Here is a 24,419-nt window from a genome sequence, read left to right as displayed (position 1 = left end):
CATAACTTTCACATTTTTTATTAGCTGAGCTATATGTGGTATGTTATGGTACATGTTATGTTTTCATCACTTTTTATTAACTTTTTGAAAAAACGAAACTTGGTGAAATATTACAATCCAACCATGGCCGATGCTGCAATATCATCGGCCATTGGCTTGAGCTAGGTGACCTCGGTGTCACTGCCCTCAGATCTGTTTGGAGCTAGCATTCATGTGACACTATCCCTCCAATCAGATGTGGAGGGGTGGTGTCAAAAATAGCTGCCCTCCCTCTGGTTCCTGCCTCCACCACCGCTGATGACCCTGCCAGTGACCCCCGCCAATGACTCCACCGCCACCACCCCGACCATGATCTGATGCTGCTGCTGCTCACCGGTATGTGCTCCCCTCTGTGCTGTTCTCTGCCCCCCCTGCCGCGATGTTCACCCCTTCCCTGCCCCAGCGATCACCCCCTCCTTACCCCGGCGATCTCCCCATCTCTGCCCCGGCAATCTCCCCCTCCCTGCCCCAGCGATCACCCCCTCCGTGCCCAGGTGATCAATCACACCCTCCCCCGCGATCTCCCCTTCCCTGCCCTGGCGATTTCCCCCTCAGGGTTAGGGTTAGGGGTGTGCTGGGGTTAGGGTCAGGAATAGGGCTGTGTTAGGGTTGGAGTTAGAATTGAGGGGTTTCCACTATTTAGGTACATTAGGGTAAGGGTTAGGGTTGATATTAGGGTTAGGGGTGTGTTTGGGTTAGGGTCAGGGATAAGGCTGTATTAGGGTTGGAGTTAGAATTGGGGGGTTTCCACTGTTTAGGTACATCAAGGGGTCTCCAAGCACGACATGGCACCACCATTGATTCCAGCCAATTTTGCATTCAAAAATGCTTCTGAGCTCTGCCGTGCATCCAAACAGTGGTTTACCCCCACATACACATCAGTGTACTCAGGACTAATTGCCCAGCAATGTTAGGGGTCTAATTTCTCCTGTTACCCTTGGGAAAATGCAGGCTAAGAAATCATTTTTGAGGAAAAAAAAAGATTTTTTATTTTTCACGGCTCTGCGTTATAAACTTCTGTGAAGCACTTGGGGGTTGAAAGTGCTCACCACACATCTAGATAAGTTCCTTGTGGGTCTATTTTCCAAAATGGTGTCATTTGTGGGGGGATTCTACAGTTTAGGCACATCAGGGGCTCTGGAAACCTAACATGATTTCCGCAGACCATTCCATCAAAGTCTGCATTTCAAAACGCCAATACATCCCTTCTGAGCCTCGACATGTGCCCAAACAGTGGTTGCCCCCACATATGGGATACCAGCATACCCAGGACAAATTGGACATCACTTTTGGGGTCCAATTTCTCCTGTTATTCATCTGAAAATAAAAAATTGTGGGCTAAAAATGATTTTTGAGGAAACAAAGAGATTTTTTATTTTCCAGGCTCTGCGTTATAAACATCTGTGAAGCACTTGGGGGTTCAAAGTGCTCACCACACATCTAGATAAGTTCCTTGGGGGGTCTAGTTTCCAAAATGAAGTCACATGTGGGTGAGCTCTAATGTTTAGGCACACAGGGGCTCTCCATACGCGTCATGGCGTCCGCTAACGATTGGAGCTTATTTTCCATTCAAAAAGTCAAATGCGCTCCTTCCCTTCTGAGCCCTGCCATGCACCCAAACAGTGGTTTATGACAACATATGAGGTTTCGGTGTACTCAGGAGAAATTGCCCATGTGAAAATTAAAAAATTGAGGCTAAATGAACATCTTTGTTGGAAAAATTAAAATGTCAATTTTTTTCCTTCCACGTTGCTTTAGTTCCTGCGAGGCACCTGAAGGTTTAATAATCTTCTTGAATGTAGTTTTTAGTAGCTTAAGGGGTGAAGTAATTGGTATGGTGTCACTTTTTGGGTGTTTTCTGTCATGTAGGCCCCTCAAAGGGACTTCAAATGTGTTGTGGTCACTAAAAAAATGGTTTTGTAAACTTTGCTGCAAAAATGAGAAATTGCTGATAAACTTTGAACCCTTATAACTTCCTAATAATTTTTTTCCCAAAATTGTGCTGATGTAAAGTAGACATGTGGGAAATGTTATTTATTAGAGAATTGTACAAGTTGAGGGGGCACCACAGGGCAATCAACATGGGATCCACTCAAGGCCTATATTTAATGTACCACAAATGAAAAGAAGTAAAAAGTTATAGGACATATTGAAGGGGATCTCCACACAATATAGAAATAAACAGCAACCTCTCTCTACTGTTAAGATCGGTAGAAGTAAAATGGAGGTCGGCGGTCAGGGCTTTTATAGACACTATGACGCCCCCCAAAGCAAGCCAATCACTGCAATGCTCTTCTCTACGGTGGTGGTGGACGCTGCACATGTCATCTCGCTGCGCACAGTGTACGTCCTTGCTCATTGGCTGAAAAAAAGGCACCTGCAAGCATTCTAGGAAATCCGACTTTGGCGCTCGTTTTACTGACCGCATGGCCGACTTCACGCTATGGTCGGGTTTCGGTCGGCGAAACCCGACTTTGGCATAAGTCGGCGACTTATGAATCTGGTCGACCTGTTTCGCTCAACTCTTCTCAATAGTAATCCAGGAATAAAACGAAATAATTTCATTGGTATGTCGTTGTGCTAACACATGTTTCTAATCACATATCTTTATGGCACTATTATATATTTTTATTTATTATTTTTTATGTAACACTATTGTATCATGAGTACATCATGATTTTGGTACACTGCTTTTAGCAGTCACATAATATATATTTTTTTTAATTTTCTGTGGTATGGGACCCTACACATATATGTAACCTCTTCTCAGGATTATGGTTAGCTGACCCTTCAATTTCTATGTCAATTTCTATGTATATTATCATATATACTTGATGCTTTGCCTTTTTACAATTAAACCTTGGTTTTATGGTATTATGTAATAAAAATATTTTTAATGATAGGACCATGGTCATGTGTTTTCGTTTTATTCCAGTTTAGGTTTATGACTGTCCTTTTGTTGCTATAATATAGTCTTGGGTGGTGTATGCACCAACTATACCAAAATTGATTGGTCTCCCACTATATCCCCTTTTATTTGTCAATAGTAATCCAGAAGAGCAAATCAATTTTTAAAGTGGATTTTATTTTTGCTGAATTTTAGGACATTCACTCACATGATCTGCAAAGGCTTCCCCATAATATCTTGCATTTATCAAGTCATATGATATTGCTCAGTCAAACAGGAAAGACTGTAAAGGCCTATATAAAAGCAGAGGCTGTGAATGCAGAAGCTGTTTTGACTTGAATCTGTATAGAGACAGTTGACAGCTTAGCAATATTCATAGTCTTTAAAGCACTGAAAAAACATAAGACAGTTAGGGTGTTTGACAGTAGAACAGTGGAAAAAAGCTGTCATCTGTTTACTACTAGACATATTTGTTGAGGTCACTTGGCTGTTACTAAGGCTACATTTATACATCACTGTGACACCTCTTAATGCTATTTTTTCTCGGATACCACACTGATCAATAGGGTCTCCAAGATCCATATACACATCAGTTTTAAAAATGGATAATCATCTCCAGTCCATGTGACTCAGAGCATGTCTTATTCTGATCCATTGGGTGGATCAGACTTGGCGCCTAAAACAGACGACGCACTGAAGGCAATCCTTGAAAGCTCCATCCAAGTTTGTAAGAAATGCTGAGTAGAGATCTTTAAGATGTCAGTGTGATACAAATGTGGTGGCTTTGCCCTACTTGAAATTTAAGGCAAATTGATACACTGCAAATCAAATTTTTCTGAAAAGTTTGACAAAGGTAGTGAACTCAAATAATTTTCTCATCTCTATCCACTATAAAAATCAACTGGACACACAGTACACACATGCAGTACATCTGCATTTCTCAGCACTAACAGAGGCTTGTTTTACTGCTATTGTTCACTTGAGGTCCTTGAAGTGTCCCAGGAAAAATTTTGGATATATGAAGCCTATTTTTGACAATCAAGTTCATTACACAGTTACATGCCTTGCATAGAAGGATGACATGTCCACTCCATACTTTGATTTATAAAGGAAAAGGGACGAGAAAATTGATCCACAAAGGATTGACATTGAGTCTAATAACATTGTCAGTTCGACCATTCTTCAATTCACGAGGATTGGTACAAAAAAATTGAAAAAAAAATGCATTGTGCCACTTAACACACTGCTGAAGACTCAGCATTTTATCAGCAGGAGATTAACACTACAATACAGGTTGCCTCCTAGTCCAGCCACAAAGTGTACACAGAAACCTTCAATCAGTGGCATGGGTGGGGTTATACACAGCTCAGCATTCAGAGCTCTGCTAGAGCTGTAGCAGAGAAAACTGTGATTCTATCATAACTTCTGCACCCAGTAAACTGGGTTGATACTTCACTGGAGTCAGGTTCTCTGCCTCTACATGATGCTGATGTAAGATTCTATAGTAAAAACCTGCTGACAGATTCACTGGCATGCGGTACTTATCTTTTTATTGGTTTAACCCCTTCACGACCAATGACGCCACATAGGCGTCATGAAACCTGGTACAAATCTGACCAGTGACGCCTATGTGGCATCATGACTTTAAAGCCCCCTGCGGGTCGGGTGACCGGGGTCACTGAAAGGTCGCCCGACACGCAGATACAGGGGGCTTTGTAATTCACCGCAGGGGGCGTGGCTTTGCCCCCACGTGGCTACGATCGCTCTGATTGGCTGTTAAAAGTGAAACAGCCAATCAGAGCGATAGTAATATTTCATCAATGAAAATTGATGAAATATTACAATCCAGCCATGTCCGACGCTGCTGTAGCATCGGACATGGCTGGAGACACCGATTCCACCCCCCCACCAGCGATCGCCCCCCCGCAACTGAATGACAGCGGCGATCTGCCGCCGCTTTCATCATCTGCCCCCCTCCCATTCCCTCTGCTCCCCGCCAGCCTCTGATCCCCCCTCACCCCCCCGGTACCTCCTGAGTCCCCCTGTCCCTCCCGGTGTCCCTCGGGTCTGGATGATGGGCGCCGCCATCTTGGAAAATGGCGGGCACATGCGCAGTGCGCCCGCCCGAATCTGCCGGCTGCAGATTCCATTCTTTTATTGTGATCACTCTCACAGTGATCAAAATGAAAGAAAAAGTAAATAAGCCCCCCGATTATCACCCCCATGGGTAGGCACAACTAATAAAATAAAGAAAATATTTTTATTTTCATTTTTCCATTAGGGTTAGGGTTGAAAAGAGGGTTAGGGTTAGGGTTGAAAAGAGGGTTATGGTTAGGGTTGAAAAGAGGGTTAGGGTTAGGGTTGAAAAGAGGGTTAGGGTTGGAAAGAGGGTTAGGGTTGGAAAGAGGGTTAGGGTTGGAATTAGGGTTAGGGTTGGAAAGAGGGTTAGGGTTGGAAAGAGGGTTAGGGTTGGAATTAGGGTTAGGGTTGGAAAGAGGGTTAGGGTTGGAAAGAGGGTTAGGGTTGGAATTAGGGTTAGGGTTGGAATTAGGGTTTGACTTGTGGTTAGGGTTATGGTTAGGGTTGGGATTAGGGTTACAGACAGGGTTGGGGTATGTTGGGGTTAGGGTTATGGTTAGGGTTGGGATTAGGGTTAGGGATGTGTTGGGGTTAGGGCTGTGGTTAAGGGTGTGTTGCGGTTAGGGCTGGAGTTAGAATTGAGGGGTTTCCACTGTTTAGGCACAACAGGGGGTCTCCAAACGCGACATTGTGCAACCATTGATTCCAGCCAATTTTGCGTTCAAAAAGTTAAACGGTGCTTCCTCCCTTCCAAGCCTCGACGTGTGCCCAAACAGTGGTTTACCCCAACATATGGGGTATCAGTGTACTCAGGAAAAATTGCACAACAACTTTGGGGGTCTAATTTCTCCTGGTACCCTTGGGAAAATAAAAAATTGGGGGCTAAAAAAAATTTTTGTGGAAATTTTTTTTTTATTATTTTCACATCTCTGCGTTATAAACTTCTGTGAAGCAATTGGGGGTCCAAAGTGCTCACCAGGCATCTAGATAAGTTATTTGGGAGGTCTAGTTTCCAAAATGGGGTCACTTGTGAGGGGGTTTCTATTGTTTAGGCACATCAGGGACTCTGCAAACGTAACGACGACCGCAGACCATTCCATCAAAGTCTGCATTTCAAAACGCCACTACTTCCATTCCGAGCCCTTACGTGTGCCCAAACAATAGTCCCCCCATATATGGGGCACCAGCGTGCTCAGGACAAACTGTACAACAACTTTTGGGGTCCAATTTATCCTGATACCCTTGTGAAAAAAAAAATTGCTGGCTAAAAATCATTTTTTTTTTGAGGAAAAAGAATATTTTTTATTTTCATGTCTCTGTGTTATAAACTTCTGTGAAGCACTTGGGGGTTCAAGGTGCTCACCACACATCTAGATAAGTTCCTTTGGGGGTCTAGTTTCCAAAATGGGGTCACTTGTGGGGGGTTCCACAGTTTAGGTACATCAGGGGTTCTGCAAATGTAACATGATGCCCGCAGACCATTCCATCAAAGTCAGCATTTCATAATGTCACTACTTCCCTTCCGAGCCCAGATGTGTACCCAAACAGTGGTCCCCACCCACATATGGGGTACCAGCATACTCAGGACAAACTGGACAACAACTTTTGCAGTCCAATTTATCCTGCTACCCTTGCGAAAAAAAAAAATTGCTGGCTAAAAATCATTTTTTTTGAGGAAAAAAAATATTTTTTATTTTCACGTCTCTGCGTTATAAACTTCTGTGAGGCACTTTGGGGTTCAAGGTGCTCACCACACATCTAGATAAGTTCCTTGGGGGGTCTAGTCTCCAAAATGGGGTCACTTGTGGGGGTTCCACAGTTTAGGTACATCAGGGGCTCTGCAAATGCAACATGATGCCTGCAGACCATTCCATCAAAGTCAGCATTTCAAAATGTCACTACTTCCCTTCCGAGCCCCGACGTGTACCCAAACAGTGGTTCCCCCCATGTGTGGGGTACCAGTGTACTCAGGACAAACTGAACAACAAATTTTGTGGTCTAATTTATCCTGGTACCCTTGTGAAAATAAAAAAATTTGCACTAAAAATAATTTTTTGAGGGAAAAAAAATTTTTTTTATTTTCACGGCTCTGCGTTATAAACTTTTGTGAAGCACTTGGCGGTTCAAGGTGCTCACCACACATCTAGATAAGTTCCTTAGGGGGTCTAGTTTCCAAAATGGGGTCATTTGTGGGGAGCTCCAATGTTTATGCACAGAGGGGCTCTCCAAACACGACATGGTGTCCGCTAACGATTGGAAGTAATTTGCATTTCAAAAAGTCAAATGGCGCTCCTTCCCTTCTGAGCCCTGCTGTGTGCCCAAACAGTGGTTCCCCCCACATATGGGGTACCAGCGTACTCAGGACAAACTGGACAACAAGATTTGTGGTCCAATTTCTCCTGTTAGCCTTGTGAAAATTAAAAATAGTGTGCTAAAAATCATTTTTGAGGAAAAAAATTTATTTTTTATTTTCACTGCTCTGTGTTATAAACTTTTGTGAAGCACTTGGGCGTTCAAAGTGCTCACCACACATCTAGATAAGTTCCTTAGGGGGTCTAGTTTCCAAAATGGGGTCATTTGTGGGGGAGCTCCAATGTTTAGGTGCACAGGGGTTCCCCAAACGCGACATGGTGTCCAATAGCGATTGGAGCTAATTTTCCATTCAAAAAGTCAAATGGTGCTCCTTGCCTTCCGGGCCCTGCCGTGCACCCAAACAGTGGTTTATGACCACATATGAGGTATCTGTGCATTCAGGAGAAATTGCTCAACAAATTTTAGGATCCATTTTATCCTGTTGCCCATGTGAAAATGAAAAAACTGAGGCTAAAAGAAAATTTTTGTGAAAAAAAAGTATTATTTTTTTTTACAGATCAATTTGTGAAGTACCTGGGGGTTCAAAGCGATCACTATGCATCTAGATAAGTTCCTTGAGGGGTCTAGTTTCCAAAATGGGGTCACTTGTGGAGGAGCTCCAATGTTTATGCACACAGGGGCTCTCCAAACACGACATGGCAACCGCTAAATATTCCAGCATATTTTCCATTCATAAAGTCAAATGGCGCTCCTTCCCTTCTGAGCCCTGTCGTGCGCCCAAACAGTGGTTTATGACCACATATGAGGTATTGTTGTACTCAGGAGAAATTACCCAACAAATTTACGATCCATTTTATCCTGTTTCCCATGTGAAAATGAAAAAATTGATGCTAAAAAAAAATTTTTGTTGGAAAAATTAAAATGTCCATTTTTTCTTTCCACATTGCTTTAGTTCCTGTTAAACACCTGAAGGGTTAATAATCTTCTTGAATGTAGTTTTGAATAGCTTGAGGGGTGCAGTTTTTAGAATGGTGAAACTTTTGGGTATTTTCTGCCATATAGACCCCTCAAAGTGACTTCAAATGTGAGGTGGTCCCTAAAAAAATGGTTTTGTAAATTTCATTGTAAAAATGAGAAATCGCTGGTCAACTTTTAACCCTTATAACTTCCTAACAAAAAAATATTTTGTTTCCAAAATTGTGCTGATGTAAAGTAGACATGTGGGAAATGTTATTTAGTAACTATTTTGTGTCACATAACTTTCTGGTTTAACAGAATAAAAATTCAAAATTTGAAAATTGCAAAATTTTCGAAATTTTTGCCAAATTTCTGATTTTTTGACAAATAAACGCAAAAATTATCAACCTAAATTTACCACTAACATGAAGCCCAATATGTCAGGAAAAAACAATCTCAGAATCGCTAGGATCCGTTGAAGCGTTCCTGAGTTATTACCTCATAAAGGGACACTGGTCAGAATTGCAAAAAATGGCCTGGTCATTAAGGTCAAAATAGGCTTGGTCATGAAGGGGTTAAAAGAGTTTCATCCAGAAAACTTTGACTACTTTTTCTCTCATTTATCATTCTCCAGCAATCTGCTTTTAATTATGCCTTTAATAAAAACTTACGAGAACAAATTTTTACATGCTAAAGAATTTCAATGTGTCTGTAAAAAAATAAATGCTATATGGTTGATCTTTGATCTATATGGGATCCGATTTTTTTCACGTAGCCATAGAGTTGAATAGGCGAATTCTCATATGACACACAAAAGAAACTACCGTATATACTCGTGTATAAGCCAAGATTTTCAGCCCATTTTTTGGGGCTGAAAGTCCCCCTCTCGGCTTATACATGAGTCATAGGTCCGTGAAAAAAATTGCTCATCTTCCCTTCCCTATTGAATAACATGGGCATGATTGCTGTCCATTTTTTTTAACAAACAGCGCTCAGACCTAAAATATGTCCATGTGAGCTTAGCCTAAAGGTACTGTCACACTAAGTGATATCGCTAGCAATATCGCTATAACTTGTGACGTTATAGCGATATTGCTAGCGATATCGCTATGTCTGATACTTACCTATGACCGGCTCCCCCGCTGGTTATCGCTGATCACGCGAGAACGTCCTGGATCGCTTCTCGTCGTCAGCTTCCGGCGGCGCTTCCTGTGGAGAGACAAGCGACGCGCGTTGAGCCGGGCAGGAGGACGCAGGATCGCCTAGTGTGACAGGTAAGTAGTGACCCCCGACCCCTGCGATGTCCCTGGTGAGATCTGCCTGTGTGGCAGCTCACTAGCAACCACTTAGCGATGTACCAGCGATCCTGACCGCATCATATCGCTGGTCGGGATCGCTGGTGCATCGCTAAGTGTGACAGCACCTTAAGAGCATTTGGCTGACTCCATCTCCTGTACTTCACTCATTAAGCCTGGTAAAGGCACAGCACACCGTGCTGATTGCTCCTCCTTTCTCATAGTAGGTACATAGGATATGGTAAATGGATCTATGCAATTGTTGCCGCAAAGTTTAGAATCTGTTTTCTGCAAGAAGACATCAAAATATGGTAACTAGCCCAAATACCATATTTTTTCACATTACAAGCTCAGCATTAAAATAAAAATGAAAATAAAAAAACTCTAATTTTATTATCCCTTACATAAAATGTATGCATAAATAAGATATTTTCTGCAACAAAACACTTGACCCTGGCCTAATTCTTCAGTCTTTGTATTATTCATCACTCACATTATGCACTTGTCTTTTATTGCCTACCTACAATTATCATCTCACCTGTTATGATTCTATTTGTTTTTTTATTATGGACCTTTGGGTCATTTCTCCCACAGAGCAATACATTCTCCTGCATTTATTCTTTAAGCCTCAGCAAAAATGTGTCACTTATGTAAGTAACCTACTAGACATATGGCGCATGCAGTAAATGAATACTTACTTAGACTGTTGATTTAGTTTTATAACTCTTGGAGCTAATTGTATTTTATTACACTGCTTGCACTCAGAATGAATATCATATTAGGCGACTCGTGGGGATAATATGCAACAAATAAAAAGGCAATTCCCATTCATAACAGCCCAATGTTACTGCACTGGGAGCCTACTACTGGCTGGATCCAGGAATAAGAGGCCAAGCAGGTTGTCAATTTTGAATAGAACATCTGTAGGATTTGACAGTTTAAAATCTCTTTTTTTGATACTTTTGTAACTTTTAATTTGTTTTGAAGCTAAATGTGGCTATAAAAAGTGAAATTTACATCAAAATCATTTATAACCCTACAATAAGTGAATTGCATTAAGGTACATAGTAGAATCGTGAAATAATATTTCATATGTCAAAATAAGAATGTTTTCTTAATATCTTGGCTCTGGGTTATCGGCTCTCCCAGAAGAGACTCAGCTGTGTAGAGAGATGTATTTAAAGACAATGATCCATGGGGAAAAAAAAAGTACGAAAGTAGATCATATCAGTCAAACCAGCGTCTCCTCTAAAAGGAAGTGAAGCCCATATTTAAGCAGCATTGTTTGGAGACTTTTGCTCAAAATCCGGAAAGAGCCGCGCACTTCCTGCTGACCAAAGAAGATTAATTTGATGCAGTTAATTTTGAATATTGACGCTCGTTGCTTTTAAATAAGTATCCAAAGAGAGTTGAGACATCTCAGCATCTAAGGTATCTCAATCAGCCAATCTGATGACTTGACTGTTTTACTTTTATTTTTGCCCCTTGTCATCTATTAAAAAATTCAATTTTCCGCTTTGACCCCAAAGCATAAAAAAGAAAAGGGCTGCAAAGCAGTTAAAAATGGAAAAATATCACACTCACCTTGCTCTTCACTTGTCCAATGCTGGCTTCCCAAGGCATCCCTTCTGGTGCCGATCTGGTCTTCACTCTTTGCTGGTCATTCTAGCACCTCCTAGACTCTGACACATCTTCTAAATTGGCGGCACATCAAGCAGATGCCTTAGGAGGACTGGCAGAGACAGGTGAAAGGTTAAATAAGTATGATGTTATATTGTTTTTTAACCCCCTCATGGCCTATATGAATGCAGGAAATTGGCAAAAAGATGGACACACAAATCAAATTTCCAAAAAGCTGGATTTGTTAGAATTTGTAAGTTTTGAGAAAACTTAAACAAATTTGATTAATTTAAAACCAGCTGTCTAATTTGGCTGATATGTGTCACGGTTCCACCCCTCAGTGTGTCTGAGATCTAGTTACTGACAGCTCAACCATCCAATCTGGTATAGGGGCATTCTGAAGCTGTCAGTACTTTGATTGACAGCTTAGCCATCCAATCTTGTATGGAGCACGCTGAGCTGTCAGTGTGTTGACTGACAGGTCGACAATCCAATCTGAGAGTGTGAGGTGTCTGCTGTCTCCAAGTGTTCATTATTCCAGGTGATTGATGTGCTACTTAACTGAGCTGTTTCTCCCAGACCTCTGCCAGACGTACATTCAGCTAGTGAAGTTTGTGCTTCCTGTGTCTTGAGTTCTGTATGCTTGATCATTTGTAGCCTTGGACTTCGTTTTGACCTTCGTCTGATTAACCCCTTCAGCTCTGATCCGCTATCCTCCCGGTATTCTGACCTTGCAGCATTATCTGACCACACTCTTATCTCTTCTTTCTGTTTATCATGCACCCACCTGGCTTCTGTCCTTGGATTTCTTGACCACTCTGACTCACGGCTTAGCCGTGAGAAGTGACTAGCGTCACAATATACTGTACACTATTTTCAAACTTGTAATAACTTGCTTAATTATCACTTGTAACTAGTGTTGAGCATTCCGATACCGCAAGTATCGGGTATCGGCCGATACTTGCTGTATCGGAATTCCGATACCGACTTCCGATATTTTTTCAATATCGGAATTCGGCATCGGAATCGGAAGTTCAGTTGATTGACGGCCTGACGTCATCATGATGCGCGGTGTGTGCGCATCATGATGCGCCGTCATTTCGGGCCTTCCGGGGGTCTCTGCCGGCCTGCCGGGGGGCTGTGCCGGCCTGCCGGGGGGCTGTGTGGACTGCCCGGGGTCTGTACCGGCCTGCCGGGGGGCTGTGCCGGCCTGCCGGTGGTCTGTGCACCCTGTGGGGGTCTGTACCGGCCTGCCGGGGGGCTGTGCCGGCCTGCCGGGGGGCTGTGCTAGCATCGTCCGATGGGACTACAAGTCCCATCGGGCGATGCCTGCTACCATGACAGTGATTGACACATTAGCCAATGATGGGACAGTAGTAGTCCCATCATCCGGCTAATGTGTTAAATGTTAAAAAAAAAAAAAAAAAAAAAAACTACATACATACTACATGCATGCTACATACATACTACATATATACTACATACATACTACATACATGCTACATACATACTGCATGCTACATACATACTACATACATACTACATGCATGCTACATACATACTACATACATACTACATGCATGCTACATACATACTACATATATACTACATGCATGCTACATACATACTACATATATACTACATACATACTACATACATGCTACATACATACTGCATGCTACATACATACTACATACATACTACATGCATGCTACATACATACTACATACATACTACATGCATGCTACATACATACTACATATATACTACATGCATGCTACATACATACTACATATATACTACATACATACTACATACATGCTACATACATACTGCATGCTACATACATGCTACATACATACTACATACATACTACATACATACTACATGCATGCTACATACATACTACATGCATGCTACATACATACTACATGCATGCTACATACATACCACATACATACTACATGCATGCTACATACATACCACATACATACTACATGCTACATACATACCACATATATACTACATACATACAATACATTCATACAATACATACATAGACATACAGTACATATAACATAGAGTAACATACTTACCAATACTTGTCACATTGTTCCCCGAAGCCATTGTCTTTTCCGGGATAAATATTAACATAACAAACCACAAAAATACTCACCCACGATCCGAAGCAGTCCACGAGTGTGTCCCACGACGATCTTGGGTAGAGAACTGCAGCATCAGATGATGCTGCCGTTCTCTACGGGCTGCAGGAATCCAATGACGGAAGGTAGGTATCCTTCCGCACTGTATTCCTCCGCCACTTAAAAAAAAAAAGTCCCTAGTCTCACTTTATGCCATTGCTGTGTGGGAATTTCCCACACAGCAATGGCATAAAGTGAGACTAGGGACTTTTTTTTTTTTAAGTGGCGGAGGAATACAGTGCGGAAGGATACCTACCTTCCGTCATTGGATTCCTGCAGCCCGTAGAGAACGGCAGCATCATCTGATGCTGCAGTTCTCTACCCAAGATCGTCGTGGGACACACTCGTGGACTGCTTCGGATCGTGGGTGAGTATTTTTGTGGTTTGTTATGTTAATATTTATCCCGGAAAAGACAATGGCTTCGGGGAACAATGTGACAAGTATTGGTAAGTATGTTACTCTATGTTATATGTACTGTATGTCTATGTATGTATTGTATGAATGTATTGTATGTATGTAGTATATATGTGGTATGTATGTAGCATGTAGTATGTATGTGGTATGTATGTAGCATGCATGTAGTATGTATGTAGCATGCATGTAGTATGTATGTAGCATGCATGTAGTATGTATGTAGTATGTATGTAGTATGTATGTAGTATATATGTAGTATATATGTAGTATGTATGTAGCATGTAGTATGTAGCATGCATGTAGTATATATGTAGTATGTATGTAGCATGCATGTAGTATGTATGTAGCATGCATGTAGTATGTATGTAGCATGCATGTAGTATGTATGTAGTATGTATGTAGTATGTATGTAGTATATATGTAGTATATATGTAGTATGTATGTAGCATGTAGTATGTAGCATGCATGTAGTATATATGTAGTATGTATGTAGCATGTAGTATGTATGTAGCATGCATGTAGTATATATGTAGTATGTATGTAGCATGTAGTATGTATGTAGCATGCATGTAGTATGTATGTAGCATGCATGTAGTATGTATGTAGCATGCATGTAGTATGTATGTAGTATGTATGTAGTATATATGTAGTATATATGTAGTATGTATGTAGCATGTAGTATGTAGCATGCATGTAGTATATATGTAGTATGTATGTAGCATGTAGTATGTATGTAGCATGCATGTAGTATATATGTAGTATGTATGTAGCATGTAGTATGTATGTAGCATGCATGTAGTATATATGTAGTATGTAGCATGTAGTATGTATGTAGCATGCATGTAGTATGTAGCATGTAGTATGTATGTAGCATGCATGTAGTATATATGTAGTATGTAGCATGTAGTATGTATGTAGCATGCATGTAGTATGTAGCATGTAGTATGTATGTAGCATGCATGTAGTATATGTGTTATGTATGTAGCATGCATGTAGCATGCATGTAGTATGTATGTAGTATATATGTGGTATGTATGTAGCATGCAGTATGTATGTAGCATGCATGTAGTATGTATGTTGCATGTAGTATTTATGTAGTATGAATGTAGCATGTATGTGGTATGTAGTATGAATGTAGCATGTATGTAGTATGCATGTTGTATGTATGTAGCATGTAATTTTTTTTTTTTTTTTTTTACATTTAACACATTAGCCGGATGATGGGACTACTACTGTCCCATCATTGGCTAATGTGTCAATCACTGTCATGGTAGCAGGCATCGCCCGATGGGACTTGTAGTCCCATCGGACGATGCCTGCACAGACCCCCGGAGCCTGCACAGCCCCCCGGCAGGCCGGCACAGCCCCCCGGCAGGCCGGCACAGCCCCCCGGAGCCTGCACAGCCCCCCGGCAGGCCGGCACAGCCCCCCGGCCGGCCGGCACAGCCCCCCGGAGCCTGCACAGACCACCGGCAGGCCGGCACAGACCACCGGAGCCTGCACAGACCCCCTGGCAGGCCGGCACAGCCCCCCGAAAGGCCCGTACAGACCCCAGAGAGGCTGTACAAGGGCAGGAAAGGGTTTTTCTTATTCCGATACCGGAAGTCCCATAGACTTGAATGGGACTTCCGGTATCGGAATCGGCGATACCGATACTTTTTTTAAAGATCGGCCGATACCATCCGATACGATACTTTGAAGTATCGGACGGTATCGCTCAACTCTACTTGTAACAAATGTACCTCTTATTGTGATGCTGCCTGTGATGATAATGAGATTATTGCTGAGAGGTTAAAGAGAAAGTAGCAACATTTCAGGGAAAGAGGGAGTTTATACAGGTAGTGATGTGCACAATCAAAATAAAGCTTAAATAAAATTCTCACCATAAAAAGTTTACATGAATAATAAGTAATTTATTGATGATGCATCCCATTAGGTACTTTTATTTAGAACTGTATCAAACTGGATTGTAGAAAAATTAAAAGATGCGCACTCCACGTTTATAAATATCGGTGCTGGCCGGAATGGGGTGAAGACCCATTACTCAAACTAATATGGTAAACAGCCGCACTCGTGAGGATTATATCATGCAATGTAATTTATTCTTCTGTACAGAGTTCATCACAGTGACAATATAAAAAAATATAAAAAGAAGAATCCCTAAACAGCGATTATGCCTGGGTCTTTCTCAAATTCGCTAAAAATTAAAGCAAGAAACCATCAATGTGACATATAAACACTTGTGTGAAGCTAGAACATTACCAGAAATAGCGTGCCTAATGAATTACATATATAAAGAACAAATATAAAAGACAAAAATTCACAATAGGTAGACAGAAATAATTCTTCGAAATAATACTAAAAACATAAGAAACAAAAAAAATGGGAACAGGTGGATATTATATATATATATATATATATATATATCTCAACATAATTGAATTGCAAGGGTATGAGCCATTCACACACCAAATAAACCATATGAAAAATTTCTGAAAAAAATTAGAATAGAAAAAAATTGGAAAAAATAAAAATTGAAGGTCAAAAATTAAATAATAATGACTAAAAAAATGAATAAAAGAGAGGAATATAGTGATATCATACTGACCAGATATATAGATATAAGGGCCTGTGTATGGTTGCTGCAAACTTGAAGAAGTATATTATTACCAATAATGCGAATGATGGTAGAAAGATATAAGAGGTAACAGTAAAATTAAATACATACCACAGGTCCTATCTATGGAGAAGCCTAATTGTAGAATTAAAGTGTGGGTAAAAAACATTAGGAGTCCTGGTGGCCTTAATGGAGCTGTAACAAATGTGGGATGGGAGTGAGATGTATAGATATTTGTCAGAGTATTGTGTAGCCGTATGGGGCGTTCGGTGCTTACCCCGCATCATAAGGAGCTTGTGGTGATGTGAGACAAGTTCACTTTGAAGGGAGAAGATGCATTGGTGGGAGTGGTCTTAAATAGCGCGCCACCGCGGGTAATTTCCGGTGACGGAGCCCCGAGTATAGTGAGCGCTTCCTGTGGATTGTGGCACAGGTGGCAAACATTTTGATGATTATTTATTAAAAGATCACTACTGAAGTTTTTAATTTATTTATTTTATAGGATGCAAAATAGGCCCCTACTTGATATATTCATTTTTTTTATTGTTCTAGAAATCGAAAAAGAAAGCTGTGGTGACCCTGGGACACCATTATATGGTATCCGAGAAGGAGATGGCTTTTCCAATGGAGATGTTTTAAGGTTTGAATGTCAGTTTGGATTTGAATTAATAGGACAAAAATCCATATCCTGCAAAGAAAACAATCAGTGGTCTGCAAATATACCAATATGTATCTGTAAGTATGTTTTCATTTAGATATCATGTATATGCAATTTTTAAATTATTTTATTATTTCAATTAATAATATTTTATTATTACTAAATGTTACTCAGAAGTGGAGACAAAACAGATTTTCATGGATTTAAAGCAGGGCTTAGCTCACAAATGTTTTAAACATGAACCAAAACTGCTGTTTTAACAAGGTGTAAAAAGACCTGCCATCAGGTAAAATGTGGACACTTTTTGCATTTATTTTATTTCTGCTGCTCCACTAAGTATTCTACTTTTGGTCTGCTTTTTTTGCCAGCTGTACAGAGATATGGGTTTTTTTATTTAGTGCTTCTTTTTATGGTCTATGTCAAGGGGATGTTACTTGCAGGGTAATTATGCAGAGCAGCCTGAAGACACTTCCCCATAGTACTTTTTTTTATAAAATTCCAGGTGTACTTGATTTGCTATCTCAAACAGATGTTCTCATTTGTATAAGGCTGTGCGCGCACGTTCAGGATTTTTTGCATTTTTTTAGCGTTTTTCCTCTGCAAAAACGCTTAAAAAATGCATACATTAAGCATCCCATTATTAGAAAGCATTCTGCAATTTTTGTGCACATGCTGAATTATTTCCGCAAAAAAAGCGCATCGTGGAAAAAAGCGCAGCATGTTCATTAATTTTGCAGAAAATCTGTGGATTTACCACTATGTTCATTGTATTAGGATGCTCTGGGAAAAAATGTGAAAAATCCACACAAAAAAACGCAAAAAACATGATAAAAACACAAAAAATAAATTCAGATTTCCTGCGAAGGTGTCCAGTTTTGCTCAGGAAAAGTCTGCTTATGTGGGCACATAGCCTCAAAGTCTCCTTAAAGAGTCAGCTCCATTTTCAGGGTCATTCAATCGCAGCAAGGCCATACCTTCTTTGAATCCATACTGCAGCATACAAATTGGTTACTTCTATGCTAATGCTGCAAATTTTGCACCAAACTGTTATTTCTCTTTATGTTGCAGTGTTGGCTTATGGGAATGCACTTTTGTGCTAGGAAGCTGGAAGCACATACTAGTCTCTTATGAGAACATCTGGACCTGTACATACTGGAATTCAGGGAATTTTTAAATTTATCTTTATATTTATGACTGTAACATAAAAAGCATATGCATCTTATGGTTATAGGTCCTCCTTAACCCCTTTACAACCAAGGGTGGTTTGCATGTTAATGTCCGGGCCAATTTTTACAATTCTGACCATTGTCCCTTCATGAGGTAATAACGCTTCGATGGATCCCGGGGATTCTGACATTATTTTCTCGTGACATTGTACTTCATGCTAGTGGTAAAATTTCATTGATATATCTTGCATTTATTTGTGAAAAAAAAGGAAATTTGGCAAAAATTTTGAAAATTTTGCAATTTTCCAACTTTGAATTTTCATGCTCTTAAATCAAAGAGATATGGCACACAAAATACTTAATAAGTAACATTTTCCACATGTCAACTTTACATCAGCACAATATTGGAACCAAAATATTTTTTATTAGGAAGTTATAAGGGTTAAAAGTTGACCAGCGATTTCTCATTTTTGCAACACCATTTTTTTTTTTAGGGACCGCATCACATTTGAAGTCACTTGAGGGGTCTATATGATAGAAAATACACAAAAGTGACACCATTCTAAAAACCGCACCCCTCATGGTGCTCAAAACCACATTCAAGAAGTTTATGAACCCTTCAGGTGCTTCACAGGAATTTTTTGAATGTTTAAAAAAATGAACATTTAACTTTTTTTTCACAAAAAAAATTACTTCAGGTTCAATTTTTTTTATTTTACCAAGAATAACAGGAGAAATTGGACCACAAAAGTTATTGTGCAATTTGTCCTGAGTACGTTGATACCTGATATGTGGGGGAACCACTATTTGAGCTTGAGTGCATGGCAGAGCTCTGAAGCGAAGGAGCGCCAATTGACCCCCTCAAGGAATTTTTCTAGACATGTGGGGAGACCCCCAAGGTCTTCACAGAAGTTTATAACGTACAGCCGTAAAATTAAAAAAAAACATATTTTTTCCACAAAAAATATCCTTTCACTCCCAATTTTTATTTTCCCAAGGGAAACAGGACCACAAAGGTTATTATGCAATTTGTCCTGAGTACACTGATACCACATATGTGGGGGTAAACCACTGTTTAGGTGCATGTCAGAGCCCAGAAGGAAAGGACCATCGTTTGACTTTTTTAATGCAAAATTGGCTGGAATTGAGATCGGACAATGTCGCATTTGGAGAGCCCCTGATGTGCCTAAACAGTGGAAACCCTCCACAAGTGACCGCATTTTGGAAACTAGATGCCCAAGGAACTTATCTAGATGTGTGGTGAGCACTTTGAACCCCCAAGTGCTTCACAGAAGTTTATATTGCCCGGGTGTGAAAATAAAAAATAATTTTTTCCACAAACATGATATTTAGTCCCCAATTTTTTTATTTTCCCAAGGGTAACAGAAGAAATTCGATCCCTATAATTGTTGTTCAATTTGTCCTGAGTACGCTGATACCCCATATGTGGGAGAAAACTACTGTATGGGCACACGTTGGGGTTTGGAAGAGAAGTAGTGACGTTTTGGAATGCAGACTTGATGGAATGGTCTGCGGGTGTCATGTTCCGCTTGCAGAGCCCTTGATGTGACTAAACAGTGGAAACCCTCCACAGGAGACACTATTTTGGAATCTAGACCCCCAAGGAACTTATCTAGATGTGTGGTGAGCACGGTGAACACCCAAGTGCTTCACAGATTTTTATAAGGTAGAGCCATTAAAATAAAAAAATCATATGCCTTTCCACAAAATGATATTTTTGCCCCCAATTTTTTATTGTCCCAAGGGTAACAGGAGAAACTGGACCGCAAAAGTTGTTGTGCAATTTGTCCTGAGTAGGCTGATACCCCATATGTGGGGGTAAACCAATGTTTGGGCACATGACAGAGCTTGGAAGGAAAGAGGCACAGTTTGACTTTTTCAATGCAGAATTGGATAGGAATTGAGATCAAATGCCATGTCGCGTTTGGAGAGTCCTTATATGCTTGAATTCTAACTTCAACCCTAACCCCAACACACCCCTAACCCTAATGCCAACCCTAACCTTACCCCTAGCCCTAACCCTAACCCTATCCCTAACCCTAATGGGAAAATGGAAATAAATACTTTTTATTTTATTATTTTTCCCTAACTAAGGGGGTGAAAAAGGGGGGGTTGATTTACTATTTATAGCAGGTTTTTATGTTTGGCAGCTGTCATACGCTAAAAGACGCTTTCTATTGCAAAAAATGGTTTTTGCATCACCACATTTTGAGAGCCATAATTTTTCCATACTTTGATCCAGAGTCATGTGAGATCTTATTTTTTGCGGGATGAGATGACGTTTTTATTGGTACCATGTTCGGGCATGTGACATTCTTTGATCGCTTTTTATTCCGATTTTTGGGACGCAGAATGAACAAAAACCAGCAATTCATGAATTTCTTTTGGGAGGGTATTTACACCGTTCCGCATGTGGTAAAATTGATAAAGCAGTTTTATTCTTCGGGTCAATACGATTACGGCGATACCTCATTTATATTTCTTTTATGTTTTGGCGCTTTTATACAATAAAAACAATTTTATATAAAAAATAATTATTTTGCATCACTTTATTCTGCGAGCTATAACTTTTTTATTTTTTCATTGATGATACTGTATTGTGGCTTGTTTTTTGCGAGACAAGATGACATTTTCAGTGGGACCATTTTTTATATCCGTCTTTTTGATCGCGTGTTATTGCAGCTTTTATTTGGCGGTATGATCTTGAAGCATTGTTTTTTGCCTTGTTTTTTAAGGGGTTCACTAAAGGGGTTAACCAGTGGGACAGTTTTATAGGGTGGGTCATTATGGACGCAGCAATATTAAATATGTGTACTTTTATTGGGGTTTTTTTATTTCCCAAAAAATAATTTATTAGGAAATTTTTTTATTATTATTATTTATTTAGGAACTTTTTAAAAATTATTTTTACACTTTTTTTACTTTATTATATTGTCCTGGGGGGGGGACACCACTGTATAGTGTCAGATCGCTGATCTGACACTTTGCTGAGCACTGTGTCAGATCAGCGATATAACAGGCAGTGCAGGCTGCATCTCAGGGTGGACATCTTGAATCCAGGGGCCTGCAGGGAGGAAGGCACTTGGAACAATGTGAGCACATCGTGTTGTTCCAAGGGTCTCAGGGAGGAATGCAGGGTGCCCCCTCCCTGTGCGATTCTTCCCTATTCCCCCTGAACACTGCGATCATGTTTGATTGCAGTGTGCCAGGGGTTAATGTGCCGGGAGTGGTCCGTGACTGATCCTGGCACATAGTGCCAGTTGTCAGCTGTGATAATCAGCTGACACTTGGCCGCGATCAGCTGCGCTCTCCCCGTGAGCGTAGCTGATCGCAATGACGTACTATCCCATGCACGGTCATACGGGCCCAGGTCACCTGGACAGGATAGTACTTCATATGTCAGAAATGGGTTAAATAGGACCTTTTATCAAATTATGCATGATGAACTGGATAAAGAATGCAATAGTGGCCACAGAGGAGAATTAAACATTATTTTTATTTTGCCTCTCCAATGTGGGGCTATTAACAATCAAAGTATTTAACACCTATTTTAGCTTTAAGTAATTCAAGTGGGTCTTTTCAGACAGTTTGACCAGGGTATCAGAAAAGTAACATTACAATTCACACACTGAGAAACCTGGGGGTGTTCTTCTTTCCTTTGAGTGTTGCTGCCTGCATATGATTGGTCAGCATCATACAGGGAGAATAAGTACAAGCCCCCAGTGAAAGCTATCTAATAACAACCACTTAAAAAACTTAACTCATTAGGTGCCAGTACTTTGAATGCTAATATCTCCACATTGGAAAGAAAAAACAATGATTAAAAAAAAATAATTTTTTTTTCCTCTCTTCAGCTGTCATTACATCACGTGTCTAGTTCAATTTGAAAAAAAATGGTATAAGGTCCTAATTCAGGCTGTGGTTTCTCTGGAACCTTTTAAAATTGTGTCTTTCTAGATTTAAAGGAGCATTCAAGTGCCTGAGATCAAAGTATGTCCGAGAGGCATTTATTTTCTCATTTCTCATCAAATTAAGTTATAAGCCACAAATATTACTGCTAACACATTGTACGTTATCACATTTATTTGATTAAACAGAATTTTGTAAGGTCTTGACCTACATCTCTATAGGCAATATATACAAAGTGAATTCACTGGCACATTGTTATTTATGAGCACATGAATTTCACTAAGGCTACTCCTCATTGAAATAATCACAGGTAGTTAGTTAACATTTTTTGATAAAAAAATAAATATGCACTCCACCACCAACAAGGTGAATTCATTAGACAGACCCTAACTGTATTGCCTCACCTCTTATTTTACCTAATGAAGCTTCAAATAAACTCGGGAAGATATGGAATCCAGCTTAGCTCTAATTAAAACGTGTATAATCATGCCCAATAAGGAATATATCTATAAGCCAGCACTCCCATAGTTTTATATTAATGTGCAGCTGCACGTACAATATGCCTTAGACAATATACAGACATGAAACCTCCAAGGCATGCAGCTATTCTGGAAGATCTCTTCAGTTTGACGCCGGGTTGCTTCTTCATTAGACGGAGCCCCAGAGCCCAAAGTCATGTTTAGGAGACGTGAGAGAAGCGTTAAGAAATGTTGAAGAAACATGGACGGGCATTGCCTGAAAAATGAAGAATATGTTGGTTAATGATGTCCCGAAAAGTCCACAGTAAATGCTGGCATGAAGCAGTAAATTTGAAATGGATGAATAGTAGAACGATAAAAGTTCCAAATGACAAACTGCCAGTTCTGTGCCCAACTGCACTCCACTGGAAATGCTGATCTTTGACTGCCCCTGAATGTACAAAGTATTATACTCCACTAGATGTCACAGGTTCCGGGTAGTATGGGAATCCAGCATGGTTACACAAAAATACAGTAGTGTATTCAGGTATTGTTTTGCACTGTGAAAAACGGAGTCCAGCAAAATTGTCTTTTTCTTTATTTTGTGAAATGTAAATCAAATATTAAAATGTTAAAAATAGCATGGAACAGCAAATTTCAGGAAATTTGACCCAAACGCAATCCTCCGTGGATCAATCTGCTCATCTCTAATAGATAGTTAACTAGATATCCAAATCAGGCCAGGGCAACGTTTTGTTCCAAGTGTGGAACGTTTTCAGGATATGTTATTAATTAGCTAGATAGATGATTGATAGATGATATGTAAGCACATAGATTTAAATTAGATGCCAAATACACAAGGTACTTTGAGTCAAAATTGGCCAATTCGTATATACTCAACAGCTGCAACAAGGCGTACCTTTCTTTAATGGGATCCTAGATTTTTTTTTAAATCAGACATACCACCTAAGGACTAAAAGCCTACAGATTTATGAGTAGGATCCAGCTTGACTTACAAATAAGCTGATGAGAAGAGTGATCAGCCAAATATGGAGGCAATCACAACCTCCTAATGTATGCTGCAAAGAAAAGAAATGTAGCGATATATATATATATATATATATATATATATATATATATATATAGATACTTAGATAGATAAAAACCAAAAGAAGGCAGCACTCCAAGCAAGACAAAAATAGATGGAAAAAAATGGACTGTATTGAACCCAAATGGCAGCGTTTCGGTTTATAGAACCTGTCTCAAGATTCTACGAACCGAAACATTGCCATTTGGGCTCAGTAAAGTCCATTTTTTTCCATCTATTTTTGTCTTGCTTGGAGTGCTGCCTTCTATTGTTATTTTTGCTATGAAACAAATTCGATATTTGTCTTGAGGCTTGACACCCACCTGTAAGTAATTTGATTGGTGCGGTTCCAAAATCCCTTTTTCTATAGAAAGAAAGATAGACTGATCTTTTTTTGTGCTTTCATCACTTTAATTGTGATGCCAGATGTGCAAATATATGGATATCACATTTTTGCCAACTAAAGAACTTATGTTAAACGCGGTACCTTTCTGTTACAACCTTCAAATTAAAATAGGTTGGTTGTCCCCATAGTACATAAAGTTAATCCTAATATCTTACACTGAGAAATTTTACACCATCTGTTGTTCAGACTTGAGTAAAGGCATCCAGCAAGTTAATGAAGATTTGTATAATTAAGCTAAAGTTTTTCACTTCCAAGTCTTTTTTTTTTCTT

General features: G+C 40.0%; 1 protein-coding gene across 8 annotated transcripts in view; it reads left to right on the top strand.

Moving 5' to 3' along the window:
- CSMD3 (CUB and Sushi multiple domains 3) overlaps positions 1–24,419 on the top strand; it is a 1,871,449-nt gene that overhangs the window by 1,060,697 nt on the left and 786,333 nt on the right. For all 8 annotated transcript variants that reach the window (XM_073590214.1, XM_073590213.1, XM_073590210.1 and 5 more), the window contains one exon: positions 16,997–17,179. In XM_073590214.1, coding sequence (XP_073446315.1) covers positions 16,997–17,179 — 183 coding nt within the window. The remainder of the gene's footprint in view (positions 1–16,996; positions 17,180–24,419) is intronic.

Source organism: Dendrobates tinctorius, unplaced genomic scaffold (genome assembly GCF_039654945.1).
Source record: "Dendrobates tinctorius isolate UK_male_01 unplaced genomic scaffold, ASM3965494v1 ptg000116l, whole genome shotgun sequence".
Lineage (NCBI taxonomy): Eukaryota > Metazoa > Chordata > Amphibia > Anura > Dendrobatidae > Dendrobates > Dendrobates tinctorius.
Note: the sequence above shows the minus strand (reverse complement) of the source record. Positions and strands in the feature narration are given on the sequence as shown.